This window comes from Lytechinus variegatus, chromosome 6 (genome assembly GCF_018143015.1).
Source record: "Lytechinus variegatus isolate NC3 chromosome 6, Lvar_3.0, whole genome shotgun sequence".
Lineage (NCBI taxonomy): Eukaryota > Metazoa > Echinodermata > Echinoidea > Temnopleuroida > Toxopneustidae > Lytechinus > Lytechinus variegatus.
Genome location: NC_054745.1, coordinates 3,158,537 through 3,177,239, shown reverse-complemented (window position 1 = coordinate 3,177,239; position 18,703 = coordinate 3,158,537). Strand labels below are relative to the sequence as shown.

General features: G+C 37.2%; 1 protein-coding gene across 1 annotated transcript; it reads left to right on the top strand.

Moving 5' to 3' along the window:
* The first annotated feature begins 2,014 nt into the window (after positions 1-2,014).
* On the top strand, positions 2,015-8,268 carry LOC121416841. Its single transcript, XM_041610359.1, has 4 exons — positions 2,015-3,144; positions 3,873-4,104; positions 4,544-4,729; positions 5,794-8,268. Exons 1-4 carry the CDS (start codon positions 2,811-2,813, stop codon positions 6,719-6,721), a joined length of 1,680 nt encoding a protein of 559 aa, XP_041466293.1. The 5' UTR covers positions 2,015-2,810; the 3' UTR covers positions 6,722-8,268.
* The last annotated feature ends 10,435 nt before the right edge of the window (positions 8,269-18,703 follow it).

The following is an 18,703-nucleotide window of genomic DNA, read 5'->3' as shown; positions in this document are numbered from 1 at the left end:
GATCCAGGGGGCCCGCCCCCCTCCCCCTATTGGCGGAGAGAAAAAAAAAAAAGGGGAAAAGAAAAAAAAGAAAACGGAGGAGAAGGAGAAAGAAAGGAGGAAAAAAGAAAAGCAAAAATAAGAGGAGGGATACGAGTGAATAAAATAACGTCAGGGGAAGACTTAAAATATGATTTAAAAATATATATTTCATGTCAGTTTCACAGCCTGTTCGATGGGATAATGCCTTAATCAATAAAAGGCTGAAATGTAGCTTAAAAATCAAGATTTGAAGTCAAGAACAAAGCATTCAGTTCGGACATTGAGCTTCCATTATTTTGTTGGATTTACACATTGATTTTTTTAAGTACTCCGTAAAATGTCTCTTTGTGGTGTGAATATCATTTGCAGCTTTTGGCGCTGTGCCCTCGCATTGTTTGATTTGCCATAGGCTTGCATATATTTTTATTCCATAAGATTCTTTATATATTCATTTTGTAAGAAAACTACTTAAAATCCCCTTTTATGATGGCTTATCAAAAATTTCGTCTCGCGATTTATGGGCGCGTTATTTAGAAAAACAAATCAACTCGTAAATCATAATCATGATTACAAAACTGGCTCTCACAATATCTGGGGAGTCGGGGACTATTGAGAGTAATATTTTCTAATGTTATTCTATAAGAATAAAGCTAACAAAATGACTGTTAGGACATGGGCATTTTGCCCCCCCCCCCCCTCCCCCAAAGTTCACGACCAAGAAAATGGGGATAAAAGGAAAGGGATAGTAATATATAGGCCTGTAATTTTTCAAACTTCTTGTCAGAATCTACTACAAACTTTGATTTTTGTCATTAAAATGTCAAAATTGTCGCTCCCTCGCTTCTTGATATCAATTTTATGAGATATCCCGTATCAAGAGCTCCCTCAAATTTTTTGACTCACGTTTTTAAGACAACCCTACAAAGAGACAAACAAAAATCAACTTTGAGCGGCCGATCGGGGAAAATATGTATAGGTGAAAAAAAATCGCCGCCTCCTACCTGTCGGAGCACTGGCGTAATTCCGTCTTGATGAGGGAGAGTGACTGAAATATTTTGCATTTTTTGCAGTCATCTTTTAGATATGCAAGGGATTACCATTGATATGTACAAAGTGGCGTACCGTGGGTCACGGCATGGGGGGGGGGCACGTTCACCAGCAAAATGTTTGAATCAGAGTGAGCGCAGGCCCTCAGTTGCCTGCAGTTAAACTGACCTAATAGCGATATTTTAAGGACAATGTCATTAAACGGATATGTATCTTACTGATCAATTAATGCGAGCGCGAAGCTCATGCTATTTTTTTTTTAATTCACACTTAAAAAGGGACATTATAATCAAAATTTTGTAATCATGATAGGCACCTGCCTCGCCAAACAATGCGAGCGCGAAGTGCGAGCTGAAGTTTTCGTATATTTTGACCCCAAACAGCGAGATTTTAAGGAATATATTTCAGGAATCCATTAAGAGTATGCATATCTTTCCACTACGTTTCTCTTCCTTTCTCCCTCTTTTCTTCTTTTCCCATTTGGCCCTTTTCCCCGTTTTTCATTTTTTTTTGTCAGCTGATGGTAAGGGGAGGAGCACGTGCCCCACATGCTCCCCCCGTAGTTACGCCACTGTATGTCCATATGGCGAATACCTCTACAATATTATTATCTTTTTTTACCCCATGATGGTTGAATGGTTTTATTAGAGATTACATTTAAAAGATTGACATTCAATCTTAATCCCTTCCAAATTAGAACCCAACATTGATGAATTGGAAGAAACGGGTGTTTCTCTCCAATGTTATAATATAATAAGGACATAAGTATTTCGTTTGGAAAAAAGTGAACTGGCTCTTTATTTGAAATGTATGATTCAATAATATTGTTTTATTTGTTAAGCGGTATTTCAGGAAGAATACTCCCTAACAAAACAATTATTTCTTGTGATTTTTTTTCAATTCTTTTGTAAAAAGCGTGTGTGTGTGTGTGTGTGTGGGGGGGGGGGTTGCACAGGCCCTCCCCTCTCCTCGAAAAGTGGGGGGATATATAACCCATCCCCCCGGATTTACGCCAGTGTATCGGAGGGAACTGGAACCGCCTGTGGCCTGCAAAAATTATTCTGATTCGAAGGCCTGTAATTTCCTTATCAAGCAGAGAAAGAAAAACAAAACTACAACGTCATCATTTCGGGACAATTACTGTAAAACAATCGCGCGTCATTTTTTAAAGTTCCCCAAATCGACCATGGTCAAGCTCGGGTACGTTAAATTGAAATAAAGATTCTGGAATGCTTATTAAATTTACGCTATTTATTTTGGCCCTTTGTATCAAATCTACTGATGATTCGTAATATTACCTACATTTGCTGGGAATTTCGGTATAAATTTGTGCACCTGTGTAAGTGATAAACATTCACAGCAATACTAGATTTTAAAGATTCCATTGGTTTGAAGAATTTTAAAATAGGAGAGTGAGCAAAACGATACTAACAGGCGTTGCTAACAGGGTTGCCAGGCGCGAAAATCCGATTTAGCTCCGCCCAGTTTTCACACTTACGGGGGATTAACGTTTACGCGCCGGCGCGGCACGGGCATGCATGCAATAGCATTATGCAAGCGCAGCGCAATTGGCCAAAAGTGAAGTTCGCTATTATTTATCAGATCGATCACATATAGCACACGTACTTTCATTATCGTCACGCCATTTAACTAAATTAGTTCAGCTTCGTAATCTGTATCATCAGTTTTTACGCAAACACATATAAGGACAGTGGTACTGATAATATCAAGTTATTTACGACATGTCTACGGAAAAAACTGGAGATGCCCTGGCAGCATCAAAACAACTTCCCGAAGTTGATTTGAGCTGGCTTTCTACGCCCACTGGTCTAACGAAGAAGAGGAAGGAGCACACCCACACAGCTTTGCCCAAGCGCCGAGGCCAGCCCGGACGACCGTCGGTTCGAGAGCGATTTCCTGAGGTCCTTCCTGCAGCCACTCGCTTTATCAACGATAACGGCTTCAGGGCGCATCGCCGTCGTCGAGAAACAGGAACGTGCGGGTCTACTCTGCGTAACATCAAACAACATTTGAAAGAGAACATTCCTGGACTTCAAGATTCTCATCCTAATCTCAGTAAGTAGATCAATTATATAAGTTTATAACTAGGTCCTATAAAGCTAGTATAGAAATCTTTCTACTGTAAGGAGTTTTGAAACCTTGATAAATACTTGGCTTTTGGTAACAAACAAAATATATAGCTACCATATATAGGCCTGAATTCATTAGATTTTATCTTCAGTTCTGCTCTCTATAATATTGCTCTAGTCTTTAAGAATTAGTACAACAAATTGATGAAGCTTTTCTCAGACATTAACTTTGTGACATGGAACTGGAAAAAGAAATCAGAAATTTGAGGGTCTTCGGAAAGAGGATAAATGAGAATTTCTATTGCTTTCTCAATTGGAAATGCTCTGAAGCATAAATTTATGCTGAAAATGGGGTTCTCAACTGCGGCAAACAAGTATACCTGTATCATCATACATTTGTAGACCTACTAATCCCCCTCCCTGTTGTCATCTCTCCATAAACCCCAAAATGTTATCACCGGATATGGTGATTTAGTCATTGAAGTTGCACACTGACCAGTGCATTAAATGTTTCGAAAAGTAAGGCAAGACTTTACTTTGTCATAGAAATTGTTATGCTACTTCCGATTTTGATGAAACTTTTAATTTTATAACTGATTGTTTGATTAAATTATAATCTTTTGTTGGGATAGATGTGTCTTTTCAATTGCTTCTGAATTCGAAATGGTTATTTTTTATCTAAATCTTTTTTTTTCTCTCTCTCTCTTTGTTCAGGTGACCGGACTGTGGCTAGATGGATGATGCCACCCAATCGTGCTTTCCATGCGTCTAAGTCATATGCAGGACTTATAGATGCCCGAGTCCCGGCAAAAGACAATTCTGGACGGAAAGACAATGACAATAGTCATTTCTACTCTGCAAGGGTGCGATACGTCATGGAATGTGCTTCCAAACATAACCAAGAGGTCCTTATCTACAGTGCAGATAACAAGAATAAAATCAAGGTAAGCCTTTGTTATATCTCTCAACTTCGAATGTAATTACAGAATTACATGCAGAAGAATTCTTCATTATGAATTATTATTATAAGGAATTATTCCATGGAAGATCTTGGATGGGGATCACAATTTTCTGACCGAATGCATATTAGAAATTGATGTTACAATATTTATCATATATTGTTAATGTTTTATTTCTTTTTAATGGAGTTTAACAACACTGATCCTAGACAACATGAAATTAACATATACATGCATAGGTCAGAAATTTTCAGTAGGGTTTGCACATGAAATCACTTGTTTAAGCAATATTGGTTCTAATCACAAAATAATGAATACTGCATTATCATGTTCATGTCACAACCCCCCCCCCCATTGAAGATTTTAGGAGTGAGAACACTATGGTTTAAAATAATTATAATGCATGTTGTTCAAACCCTATACAGGTGGAGATTCTACACTAGCAGTGGACCGTCGCATCGCTATCAGGAGAATTTTCCCCTGTGAGGACACACCTATTTACCAAGATCATGACTTCCCCACTCCTGGATACCTGTTGGTCCCATCAGGTTACTTGGAACTGGATCCGTCAACACTGCAGACCACAGACAACTATGGGAGAGATCATTATGTGTAAGTTTCATTAAATTGATATTCATTCCTTGTGACTCGAATGGGGGGGGGGCAAGAATCACTGATTCAAGCCTTGTCATATTTCCTAAGCCAGTAACTGGTTTCATATATTAAAAGCATCTCTTACTTCTGCATGTTTGACAATAGTAATGATGATAATTCCCAGGGGCCTTGTATAGCCAAGTCTTGTTTGATTTTATAGTTGTATTCCAAAAAAATGTTTTGGGGTGGTATTGTTTGGATGGTCATCCCCTTTTAACCCTAAATAGACTTGCTCATTGTTACATAATTAGGCTTATTTATGGGTAAGTTTCTTCTAAACAAAGTAATGTCCCTAAAATCCTTACTCTTTGTTCACAATCTCTTTAATCAAATCATTCTGATCAAATGTACTTTAAAAAGATGTCAACATCACATTTATTTTCATAATTTACTTTTTTCTAAAACTTCTCATTTATTTTTTTTACTTTTTGTTTGTTACTGTTTTTTCAATAGAAATCGTTGGGGACTATATTTTGTCCATAAACAATATGAAATCAATTTATTTTAATCAGAAAAATGTGAAATGATAATGTACAAAGTTGGAATTTTGACTAAACACACTATTTACATTTGATTTTCAATTTTGAGCAAGTTTAGATCTGCACACATTCATGAAACGTTGCATAAGTTCGGAACCCTGTACCCAGGGGTCACAATATTGGTCTCAAAAGCTTTTCGAGACTTGAGTAAAACATCAGCGAGCAACGCGGTCAAGCGGCAGATTAATCGCCAAAAAATGTCGAGGGGGAGGCTGAATCACCCCCCCCCCGGTCTAATTAGGGTTGGGTTAATTTACTGAAAACACAGTTAAAATAATTAACATGACTTCATCTATCACTATTTGTTAAACTCTATTTAGAAATACATATAAAACATTTTTTATGAGGTTATAAAAACTAGTCATATGTAAGTAGAGTGGACTTGTTTGTCAAGTACTTTTATCAAAGGACTTTGTAATAATTTCCCTATTTGCTTTTATCTTGTAGTAAAATATATTTTTTGTTTTCCTTGTTTTATTTCAGATTTCCCCAGCCTGGATCTTCTAGTGTATTTATTCGGAGCCCCCATTCTCCATGTAACGTCGCAACGCATCTCCATGACATGACAAGCATCCTGGACAAGAAGGAAGCTCCAAGGAAGTCTGTTCTATTCCTTGTTGTAGATGGTGGGCCCGATTTTAATGTTAACCACTGGATCAACTTGTTCTATTACGGGAGATTTTTCAGAGACACCAACCTAGATGCTCTTCTTGTTACGTCATACTGCCCTGGGGACTCCGCTTTAAACCCGATCGAACATCTGTGGGCGCCTTGCACGCATGCATTGACATCGGTGTATCTTCCATCGACCTTAGATGGTGAAGTGAATCCTCCATGCGCCCAGAGTGGACTGTCGGCAGAAGAGAGGCTGAGAAAGGAGCATCAAGTATTCAACAAAGCTGCTGCTTCTATAAGAGACATTCATTGGAGACATCTCCAGTTCAATGGACAGAGAGTGAATGTTTGCTGCGTTCCCAGCGGAGTGACGAGTGGCAGTGAGGAGTACGACAGAATCAAACAAGCTCTTGGAGGTTCAGGAAAGACCTTGAAGGACAGCGACTACTATAATGATTTCAAGTTCTGTATGTCACACATTGATAGGCGTATAGGTACAGTTATATTTAGCAAGTGCCAGCAAGATGAATGTACACACTGCATGAGGAACCCTCCTCGAGCTTCACCTGGACTCATGGACTGTTTGAGGTCATTTCCAACGCCCCAGCCGAGCACAACAGCACCAGGGCATTTTCTTACGTTCAAGGAGTCGCTGCTTGCCCCACGTGCCGAACCATGTGAGCACCTACCACAGTACAGGAGCAAAGGCCTTGGAAGATGCTGTATCCCAGGGTGCAAGTATGTTTTTAGTAGTCAAAAGGATGTAATCGACCATCGTCGGAAGTTCCATCGTTAAATATTTGAATTTCCATCTTATGTCTGCATAGCAGAACCCAGGATAATAACATTTTTCTGCTACTGAACAAAGATTAGGAATCTGGATTGTTAACATAACTTTTCAAGTATGAGAATTTATTTCATAAAGCTTGGAAGTGCATGAATATCAGGCCAGATGACCGATGCCTGGTCAGTGTCAAGAAACTTTGTCTGCACCAAAATGTTGGTCAAGATAATGATTAAAATTCTAGTAAACAACATTAGAATTTTGTTGTCAACGTTTCCCCCGCTAATTATCTAGTGATAGCAATTCACATAAACCTAGTTTGTTACTAAAAAAGGGAAGTAACAAAAATGATAATAACCTTGGTTCATACCACCCCCCCCCAAAAAAAAAAAAATAATGTCAAAACTTTTTAATTACGTTTTTAACAAATCAAAACCAAGACAAAATTTACACAGGTTTATTAACGGATAGCGATTCACATAAACCTAGCTTGTTACACAAAAAGGGAAAGTTACAAAAATGATAGTAACATTGTTTCATATCACCACTCACATGTACTCCCCCAAAAAAGAAATCTGGCTAAGTTAATTTATTTGGTAAATGATGTACAGGCAACACAAGATATACAAACTAGGATTATGAGATGATTTTCCAAAAAGTATCGAAAATAACATACAGAAAATACAAAACAATTTTGAATTTTTTGAAGAAAAAGTGCAGTGTATATCAAGTATTAAAACTGAAGTATTAGTTGCATGACAAAATATAAAATAATTTAAATATGTTGAGTACACTGTATAGTATTACTAGAGACTAGGGCATTGAGCCTGACATACAAAATGTATGTTTGTGACCTTGTAACCTGCTGACATTATACGAAAAACCAAATTAAGTGGACTCATATATTCACCTTTGCACTTCTATGTTGATATTTTTAGCATTTATTGTCGTAAACTCATTCAATTTACTGGTGGATTTGAAACAGTGTAATTGACACAATTTTGCCAAAACTATCCTTATGGCGAGAAGCGTTCTTTTTTATTTGTTAAAATTCCAATGCCATATATTTCTTTTTTTGAGGTGCGTACTCACTATTGGTTTGGAAGGTCACAGTTTTATTTAATTGACAGTATTTTTAAAGCGTACTGTCTACATTCTTTGACTCATTAATGTAGAGACAGTTTTTATTTTGTAGAGACAGACTTAGATTTATTTCCATAAAACAATGGTGATTAATTTGTACTTGACAATATTGTTACAAATTGTGTTGTTATAATTTCTAGGTACTGTGTCATCGACAGTGGAATAAAGTTTCTTGTATTTTTATGTGACATTTTTGTACATATGCTTTTTTTGTTCTTAAAGAGATTAAGAGTTGTGTTGAAATAAAAAGAAAATTTAAAAATATATTACTTTAAAAGCTAATTCCAGTGCAGAGTCTGAGAAGTGGATGTAGTTTGCAAGTGGGGAAGAAATGAGTAAGTGAAGAATGTGGTCAGTGTTCTGAAAAAGGGTAATTGATTGGTACGAAGTCCGCACATTATGAGAGTACCCCCCCCCCCCCAAAAAAAAGAAATGAAATAAATGAAATTAAATATAAAAAATTATGATAAAAAATACAATTTCAATTATTTCATTTGTGACGTCATATGCGACCAACCTACGTCCTCAAGGCTCCATCTCCCTCGCACATGAAAATGTCCCAGAAATAAATGGGGAAATATAGACGTCCTCTCTCTTCATATAAAATCTACGTATCGCGCTCTGCGCAGGAAAAATATCGAGTTTACCTTTTACCTTTGTTTCCCATACCTTGTTCTACCCCCCCCCCCCGTTATCGGACTCGGGTATTGTCTTTCTTGCCCGGGGGGCCACTCACATTGACGAGTGGATACCACGCGCGACCCTAAAAACACGTAAAAAGGATGTATTTTTCAAGATAGGGCAAGTTAAAAAACACAATAATAATGAAAAATGGTATCTATTTTGCTAGGAAAGATACGTGTTTAGGGTCAGATTTGCGGGGATGATAAATTAAAATGTATTATAAAGGATGTCCTTGTTGCCCCAACACTACGTGTTTAGAGTCCGATTTGCGCAAGTTGTGAAAGGTGGGGCCGTAAAACCAAATAATGTGTAAAGGGAATACTTGCCAAGAGTATCAATATGTTCCCATTACTTGTTACGGGTAGGGTTTCACACGTCAATACTTGTTAAGGGGTGCATTTTCAGAATAAGGAAATTACGTGTTTATGGTGCTTTTCGAGACCCCATGGTCCCGCATGGTATCCACTCGTCAATGGAAGTGGTCCCCGGGCTTTCTTGGCAAAACAAATGTTAAGTATAAGACTACATTGGTGTATAATATTGACACAAAATGTCCGCTCTTTTGGTCTGGTCTGGACTACCGCCACCCGAGTCTCTATATGCTATTTTTTCGCCTTTCATCATTCTTTTTTTAAGTATCTGCTCTATGGGGAGAGCATAAAATTTGTATGAACGATGAAACTTCATTCCATATCTCAAAAGATTCATCTCTTGTCATGTTTTGCACTGTAATGAATTTCAGAGAAAAAAATATGTGCATATTTTGAATAACAAATTTCACTTCAAATTTCTTTTTTTTTCTTAAGATGTCATCTTTGCAATCTATTAAGGTTTCAAAAAAAAATATTGCGAAAGCCAATTTTTGCTCATGTATTTCTTTCTTATAATGATTTCTTATGTATAGACCTATCTTTTTTCATCTTTTATTTTTCATTGGAAATTTTACTGACCATTCAACAACTATATTAAAGCCAATTAAGCAGACCAATTAGGACGAAAAATAATAATTCTTTCATAAAGTTTATCTCCCATAGATTCTGTATACAAAGTAAAACAAACATTTGTGGCATTACATTGTTTCGTAAGAAGTCATGTGGCGTCGCCATGCTATACGAAGGGGGTGGGCACATTTTTCCGAGGAAAAATTATACAAACAAAGCAAAAAAAGTCTTCACTTTCAAGGGGGGGGGGCACTTCAGTTTTAACGGACTTTTTTAAATTACAATTTTTCATGTTGGTTCTCAAGGGGGTGGGGGCACAGGACAACCAAGTGGCCATGATTAAATTTTGGAGGGGGCAGTAAGTGCATGCGAAGCGTGCCAAGACCATGGCCAACACTAACAGAGCGCGCTCCCGGGGGGGGGGGGGGGGTGCACGGAGAAGGAACTTTCCCGAAGGTTTTCATATCTCATCAAAGTTGAATAACAAAAAGACTTCCCTCGCGTCTTTAATGCCCTTATCACCTCGAATTCATGTGACTTGCTGGGCTTAAAAACAAGACCTGTTTTCAAGAGAAAAGATAAACGCCCTCGAAATGGGGAAAAATTGAGGAATTCAAAATAATTCCTCATCCCGCCCGAAGCGCGAAAGCCAAGACGTTTTATAAAAAGAAATTGAGAGCAGAAGTGATATAAAATGCCTACAGATTTTTAATAGTCTCATGATATTTGATTGTAAGAACTTAAGCCATATTAGATTTCTTTAAATCGCAAAACAGAGTAGATACGGGTATATGCAGGGAAGAAATGTTTCTTCCCGCGAATGGCCTTGAAGCTCTGAATTTTATAAATTTCTCTGAAACTTGCTCTAATGAACAATACGAAGAAAAATGAAGCTCGGAATGCGAAAGGGATGACGCCCGGATGATGCAAGCTTTAAGATCGAATTTTCCTTTCCGATGCAGGCGAAGCACGGAAACCTCTGTGAGTTATTTTCGAAGAAATAATATTGTGTTATTTCGCTCATAGTATGAAGCGTTTTTTTTGTATGATTAAGAAACTTCTGTGATATTCAAAATTTCAAATCAATGGCGCAAACAGGACAGGAGATGGATGTGAAGCGACATAAATTTAGAATAAAGTTTCATCGTACCAATGTTTGCACATGGCAGGGCACGAATTCAATGCTACCCTTTGAGCAGATACTTTGCCAAAAAATTGCTTGCTGAAAAGCGGAAGAAATAGCATTTGGGGACTTCGGGGTCGAGTGACGGTATAAAAGTTTACCTGCTCTGATCTGAAGAGCCAAATTTCAGTCAGTGCGATTAAAAATACTTCTCATACTCTTTACACCCTTGTATACTTTATCATTTCTGGCAAGAATGCGATTCCCATGGCGAGGAGAAAAACGGAGTAGAAAACTAGGAAGCAAAATCTGTATGAAGAGAAAGGAGAACATCTCATTTAGGGTTTATTCTTGTGACAGAAAAAAGAACAAAAACAATAAAGCAATATTCTTCTTCCCTTTTCTCTCTTCGCTTTTATTTTTATACCTTTTCCCTTTCTTTTTGTTTCTTTTCGGGGAAGTATATTTATTTATTATTTTTATTATCATTATTATTATTATTTTTTTTTTTTTTGGGGGGGGGGCTAAGAGCCTGGCACATGACAAACTTCCGTTTGTCATGTTTCTGGTGCTACCCACCGATCAATCAGATGTTGAGCTTAATTTTCTTAGAATGAAAAAAAATATGGAAGTGTTTTTAAGAGCGTTGAGATTTTTTTTAAAGATAACGGGACCTATGACATGTAAGATGGCCGAAATTAAGATCGAATCTTATTTATTTAATCTTCTTATCTGGAACCCTCAATTAAAATCTTCCCAGAAATTTAGTTGTACTCGAGTACCTTTTATAAAGAACCTTTTAAGGGTTCTGAAAAGGCTGCTAAAGGTTATTTAGAACCCTCCTTATATGGGGAGCTTTAGGACATTTCGAATACGGACAAGCATAACCCCCTAGTAATACAGTTTCTCTGCGACTTCCCCTCCACAAATAATTTTTAAAAACAGCGATAAAATCTTTAGAATTAAAGTCTGATTCAAAGCCTCTAAAACAGCCGTGTCCACGAGTATAGACGGAGATAATTGCTTGACAACTGCTGGTGAAGGGGGGGGGGGACTAAAGGGTAATTGCATATGCCAGTGCGCTATAAGTGCCCCCCCCCCCCCCGACAACGTACTTACGACCCATAGTATTTTTTAGAACATGTTGCTTGTATAAAAAAAAGCGATGAGATCATCATCACAGTATCTATTAATCAGTGGCCGATCCAGATCGGCAGCTTAAAGATAACCTTTTGTTTTTTTGTTTTTTTGAAGAGGTGGTCCCAGTAGCGTAATGAGCAAAAATTTTGAGGGGGCTCGATACGGCGTATTGCGCACAATTACTTTAAAGTTGCGAACAAAGCGAGCGAGCAAAAATGTCATTTTTATTACAAAAATCAAAGTTTGTGATAGAATTTACATAACGCTTGGAAAAAATAAGGCCTACATTTCACCCTTATCCCTTTCAATTTCTCCTTTTTTCTTAGTCATGAAAAATTGAGTAATTTCTTAGCTTTATTCTTATAAAGCAAGATAAAACTGTAATAATCTCACAAGCCCTATTTAAATAGTGCGTGAATTTTGTCTCGAAAATTGAACGTTCTTGGCAATCGATGCTTGTAAACCTGAACAAACCGACAAAATATAACTGAAAATTCTTACTAAAGCCTTGACTTGAGAGGGCGCCATGAGAAGTTAAAACCATCCTTTGACTACAAAAGTCGTTCGGTGGTAAGGTTTTGATGAAATGATAACTCAGGTCAAAATTCATTAAAATTCTAGGGCCATTCCATAACCGAAAATCATTTTGTTTCTCTTTAAGGTCTCCTTGGGGATTAATGCGATTGTACCGGTTCGTATGAATATTTGTGACTGTGCGTGGCATTTAATCTGTGATTACTTTTGCAGCATATTATTTCAAATTAGAAGTACTGGAGCACAATACATACGGCATATATGAGTAATACATCACTTGATAACATTAAACAGGTGCAAGCTGTTGGCGTGTAAACAATCAAAATGAATATATTGACAAGTCACGTACAGTACATTCACTGGTTACTCTTTTCATTAACTGAAAAGAAACGTACAGCATGGTCGTATTCTATTTCATGACTATTTGCAGCATGAGCATGCAGATTTGTAGAGAGCATTTATATATAACACAGCAAAGAAAGCATAGTATTATACACAATAATATACATAAAGCATGAAGCAACAAATCAATGTGCCTTATATTAATGGTCCTATCAAAGGAATATAATATAATATCAAAGTTAGTAGCGACAGAATTGCTGCAGCTTTGCCGGGTTCCTACGGGAGGTACTCCTACCAAAAACAAACTACAAGAGAGACATGGAGTGAGCAATTATGACAAACATCAGCATATCTTTTCCACGTACAATGGGAGAATAAAAAAATGGGGAAAACGGAATCACTTCATCTTTTTTCTCTCTCTTCCTCTTTTTAGAAGACCCAAAACATCATGCTTTTTGTGGAAGAAACCGGGTAAGAAATATGTCCACTGGAGCGAATTTATTCAAGATTGTAGTCATTTACATTAGGTTAAAAATGTACATTAATATGCGATTCGACATGTTCGAATGTATTAATTCCATCCGTGATTTATTAATTTAGCTTTAGAGCGAAGGTATTACAACGGAAGAAAAAAAAACCCGACCTACCCTCTCTCCGATTTGGGCTTATGAGGGCGAACAAAAAATATTCAGTTAAATTTAGTTATAAGGAAGCATGCGGTGAAAGCCGTGGCCCTCTGGTCAGGGATCGGGCATGGAGCTAAAAAAGGGGCGCGTTACGTTCATAATATGTGACGGGCGTGAAAATGAACCTGCCGTACAAGTACTGTAAGTATGGCGATAGAGCTGCGTCCGGCATAGGGGACTAGCTTTGAATGCATTTTTACTTCGACACCATGCCGACTGCGTGCTGAACGGGGTAATTACCTAATAGGGGGCGTCCAAGCTGGCTGCGTCCGGCATTGGGGATTAATTTGAAAATGCACCAGGGACTTACCCCATGCCGCCTGCGTGCTGAATGGGGTTGTCGTGAGGCCCATGCAGGCTGCATCCGGCATGGGGGATTAAATTGAATTTTGCCTTGCTTTGACCCCATTCCGCCTGCGTGCTGAACGGGTCAATTACTTCGTAACGTGTGCTCATGCTGGCAGCAGCTGCATCCGGCATGGGGGATTAATTTGGATTACCCCATGCCTCTAGCGTTCCCCCATGCCCCCTGCAGGCTTCACGCTATAATATTTTTGCTCTCTTCCCTAAGTGAGTCACCCCTCCCCCCCCCCCAACTCCAATATTTCACACCACCCCAACTCGTCTTGTCATATAAAGCATATTTTTACAAGTTTTACAACAAGAATCCAAACATCACTTTCAAGATAGGAAAAAAATTACACTTACCTTGCATTTACCCGTAGCCCGTACGTTGTCTGTCGCTTGTTGGAAATGATCGTTTTCCTATATCATCAAAAGGTAGAAATCAAGCATGTCTTCATGCAACTTTTTTGACAATGCATCAATCATATTTCATGCTCATATGAAAGATGAAAAATGAATGTAAACGACGTGAACTTTTATTTTTCCAAATACATAGCAGTAAAAGCCGGAAAAAGTCACTCCAATTCGTTATTTGCTCGTGCAAAATAAAATTTGCTAGCATCACTCTCATGACTTTGTTCTAACTCAGTCAAGCGAGCACTATGGACATTGACATGAGCTTCAATTGAAAGAGGGGAAGCGTACCTTTTTAATGAAGTTCATCTCAAGAAGAAAATATATTTATAATGGCAAAAATTACAATGAATTCATTTTTTTCTGGGACGCACTGTATACATGATATAGAGCGCGTATCCACCTTGTTAGGTGCTCAAGCTCTCCTACACTCTACGATTTCGGTGCTGTCAGCTTTTTGAGGAATTACGTCCTGTTGGTACCCAATTACCTCACTTGGGTTGAGTGCAGCACAATATGGGTAAAAGGGTCATTATTATTATCATCATCATATATAACACTTAAAAACCTTAACCATTCATAATTTAAAAAAATAATAATTATTATTTACGATACAGGTTGCTCTGTGTCCCAACCTGAAACAGATGTAACAGGAGAGCAACGCAATGTCAAAATGTCTTCTAGTCGCCCGAGCACTACCAAAGGCTACGACCATAAACAACGTGAGCTAGATGAGATGGGGAAGCAACCGGACGAGAAACGGGTAATGTTAGAGAAAACAAAACAAAAACATAAATTACTTGAATCGAAACTAAATGCCGTTTCAACTTCATCAAGTAAGCATATACAAACGATCAGCAGTGATATAAAAGAGAAATTGGATGATGAACAAATTCAGTTCCAACACAGTAGAGTTGAAAAGAAGAAGGAGATTCTTGAGATAAACGAGTATGCAGATAGGCAAATACAAGCCATAAATGAAGAGCGGCAAAGTATGATCGAAACCTGTACAGCCAGGATAGAACTCAAACAAAAAATAATAAAAGACAAAGAAGCTAAATTGTTATCATGCTTATCAAACACAGATGCAATCAGCAAAATAGTTGGCGAGAAGATAAAGGATCTTACTGGTAAGATTCAGAATGCAATGAAGGATATCGAATCAACCATCACACGTATAAACCAATGTAATGAAACATTGGGGGATGAAGTTCCTCAAGTACTTGCATCTTTTGATGAAAATTTAAGTTTGAATGTTTATCAAGATGTTAGCGATTGTATTGACCGAATACAGAGTGAAGTTGAGAGAGTGAAGTTTGTAGAGGGGAAAGTAGGTGGAGAATACTATGGTAGAATTGATGGGTATATCGGTAAATGGGAACTTGTCAAGTCAATCGACATTGCAGAGTATGTTGATGAACCGTGTGTGCGTGATCTGGTCAGTGATTATGAGATATGTGTGCAAGAAGACAAGAGTAACACAGAAGACAAGTGGAACAAAAACGGATATGTTACAAACATCAACACAGAAAACACAGAGAAAGTCATTGATGAAAGAGTGTTGATTACATCATGTGCGCCCATAGACAGTAACGTAATAGTATGTGGTAAGGGTAGAGGTGATTACACGGGCGACAGGTTGGATGGATGCATCATTCTCTATAACAGACAATGGAATGTGATTAGAGACATTAACATACCAAGGAATGGATACGGTGATTGTGTGTATGTTGATGTTGACAGGGATGGGATGATCATCGCTGGTCAGTCAGGTCAGTCTTATATCTACGTCATCAATCCTGCTGATGATAAGATAGTAAACATTATTATGATGCAGGGTAAGACGGTGATGGGTGAGATACAAGCCTTGTCATCAGGTGATATCGTTGTGTATACAGATGATAATAAATACACTGTCATCTCACGATCAGGAAAAGAGAAGGCTGTCATACACTGCTCTCGTACCCCAGAGTGTCGCGTTGACAAACTGACAGACACACTCTACATCGCGTACGAGGATAGAGCGCGTAATACATACGCAGTTGATCAGGTGTCACGTGATGGTATCATCCAGGCAAGGAAGATCGTGGAATACGAGAACTCATATCTCACTAACTTAATGAATCCTTGTCTCGTTACTCCTTCTGGTAACCTTATAGGGTGTGATGAAGAAAAACTTGTTATCTACAAGAAGACATTCATCTTGTAAATCATCTACACTATCATGGGATAACTTGATTTGTAAAAGAAATATAAACGATATATTTGTTTTCACTTTTACTTCCATTTTAATTAACGTTTCGATCCCCATAAAAGTGTGAGAATACATTCATATACGCATTTCGACGGTGTGTATGTTGTATCAGGGCATATGAATTACAATGCAATAGCTGATATTCATACTTTTAGAATTAGACTTTTAGTGAGTGTCGTTGGATCCAAAGCGATAGTTTAATCGTATCGCATTTAATTTCATTCCGTGCATATTATTCTAACTGTGATCAAGTGATCAGTTTATCCCTGAATTAAATTTGCTCTGAACTTTTTGAGTTATTTGATCCAATTAACTCAGCAAATTAATTTTTTTTAATCCCTTGCAAAAAGAGTTGAATGTGAAGGAAGAAAGATTGATGTGAATTCATGCAAGTTTCTTGACGTAATCCCTCCCCTTAATGTTAAAGAAAGATCAGATTAACTATCATAAATATTTGTGATGAACAGAATTATTGGTAAGCCTGCATTCATATTACAATAAATATGATAAAGATAGACAGAACATACAGAAAGGGATATGTTTCCCGCATTATTCTCTTTTTACTGAATATTCTCTGATCATGTGTAAGCTGTTAATTTCTCAATATGATTTAACCCAATGTATATTTATCGCATTCCTGAAAGTATTACATCATATTAGTTGTTTTAATAAGTTCATTTTATTTCAATTCAATGTACAGCTTTTACTTTATCCTAATATCGGCTTTTATATTTTCAACATAGATTACTGATATAAATGTTTCCCCACACGTATGATATCATCTTATACATTCACTACCTGACTAGGGAATATGTAGTAACAATCATATGGAAGTGAAACATTCTTTTTTTGCTGTTGTTATTGTATCTTTTTTTCTTTAATAAGTCCACACCTAGTTGCCTATAATGCATATATCATTTCCATTTATTTGAAAGCAGGATAAAAGAGCATTTTAGATTAAATACCTTGCTCACGGGCATAGGTGCCGCGGCCGGGGATCGAACCGGGACTTTCCATTTAGAGTTGGGCGCCATAGACAACTCGGCCACAGCTCCTCCACGTACATTAATAATGTGTTTGCGTTATACTACGTTCAGTAATGTTAATCGACATCATTAAATTATTTCAAATTAATTTCATTATAAAGATCATATGAAAAAAACAATAGTCTAACATACTATGCTGTAAATAAATAAGCAGGAATGTACCTTTATTTAACACACAGAATAAGATAATTTGTCAAATAACTGCACATAATGTAGCTTTCGCTCGTGGTTTCATGTTAATATGATATTTTATTCAATTCAATTAATTTGTTTATTTCGCTTCCATTTTAAATTGTGTTTGGTATGCAAACAGGAAGTCTATGCCAGAGGCATTAGCTAAAGTGAATATTCTAAAGATGAAAATGGTTGCATTCTTCTGATCATTATTGATTCACATTGTAGTTATCCTTATACATCTACGCCCATCTCCCTTTTTAACCCCTATAGTAGACCCTGTACTGTATAATACGACACGAGTATCCATGTTGCTACAATAAGTTGTATATAAATCTTATTGTCTAAGGTGTATTGTTTTAATGTAGAAGTATGTCTTTTATGCCCCCCAAACAAAAAATAAATAAATAAAATCCAATCGAATTCATTCTTACAATAATCAACTTCGTACAGATTAATTTTAGGTAGGGTTTATGCTTTATTTTAACTATCAAATCAATTGCTCGTTGTTGTCTATACAGTGCGTATCAAAAAAAGTTTACACTTCGAAAAAATCCTGTAAAATTATGCATTTGTAATATCCTGAAGATTTTTCTACATTTTAACATTGGTACACGTCCATTAAAGCAAATAACGATATAACTGACGAAAAATATTTCCGCTTGAGTGAGCACCACTTACTTTTGAAAAGTTAGTGAAAAATGATTTGCGCAGAACATTGAAATAATTATGCAAATAAAAGAAGACCGTAATCATAAAGAACACATGGAATTCAGCTAGTAAAATTGATTTGAAGATATCTTCTACTTTGTTAGACTTGTTTCCTTGCCCAAAACACTTCGAAGAGTGCATTTCGCCCCACCCCACTCCCCCACACACCGAGCCCATCGTGACGATATTTGCTTTACACTAGGTGTGATTTACATGGAATGGCTTAAGCTTGATTTTCATTATGTTTATCATTGCTAAAATTGAGAAAAGTTTGAAGAAACAAGTATTAAATTAAAAATGAAATGTAAACCCACTTTCAATGATAAAAACTTAGTGAAAAAATGCTGGATATGTCTGATATAAACTTTTCTTCAGATTCAGTTATGTCCTCAGATCCAGCTGGCACAAATAGGGTAAAGGTTGTGCTTATTAGTAAGAGATGAAATTTCACTATGGG

Bases quoted from the DNA above. Each gene is read 5' to 3' on its own strand.
- LOC121416841 (XM_041610359.1), top strand. From the start codon at position 2,811: ATGTCTACGGAAAAAACTGGAGATGCCCTGGCAGCATCAAAACAACTT. The intron at 3,145-3,872 runs GTAAGTAGATCA...CTCTTTGTTCAG, and splicing joins AGATTCTCATCCTAATCTCA to GTGACCGGACTGTGGCTAGA. The intron at 4,730-5,793 runs GTAAGTTTCATT...GTTTTATTTCAG, and splicing joins TATGGGAGAGATCATTATGT to ATTTCCCCAGCCTGGATCTT.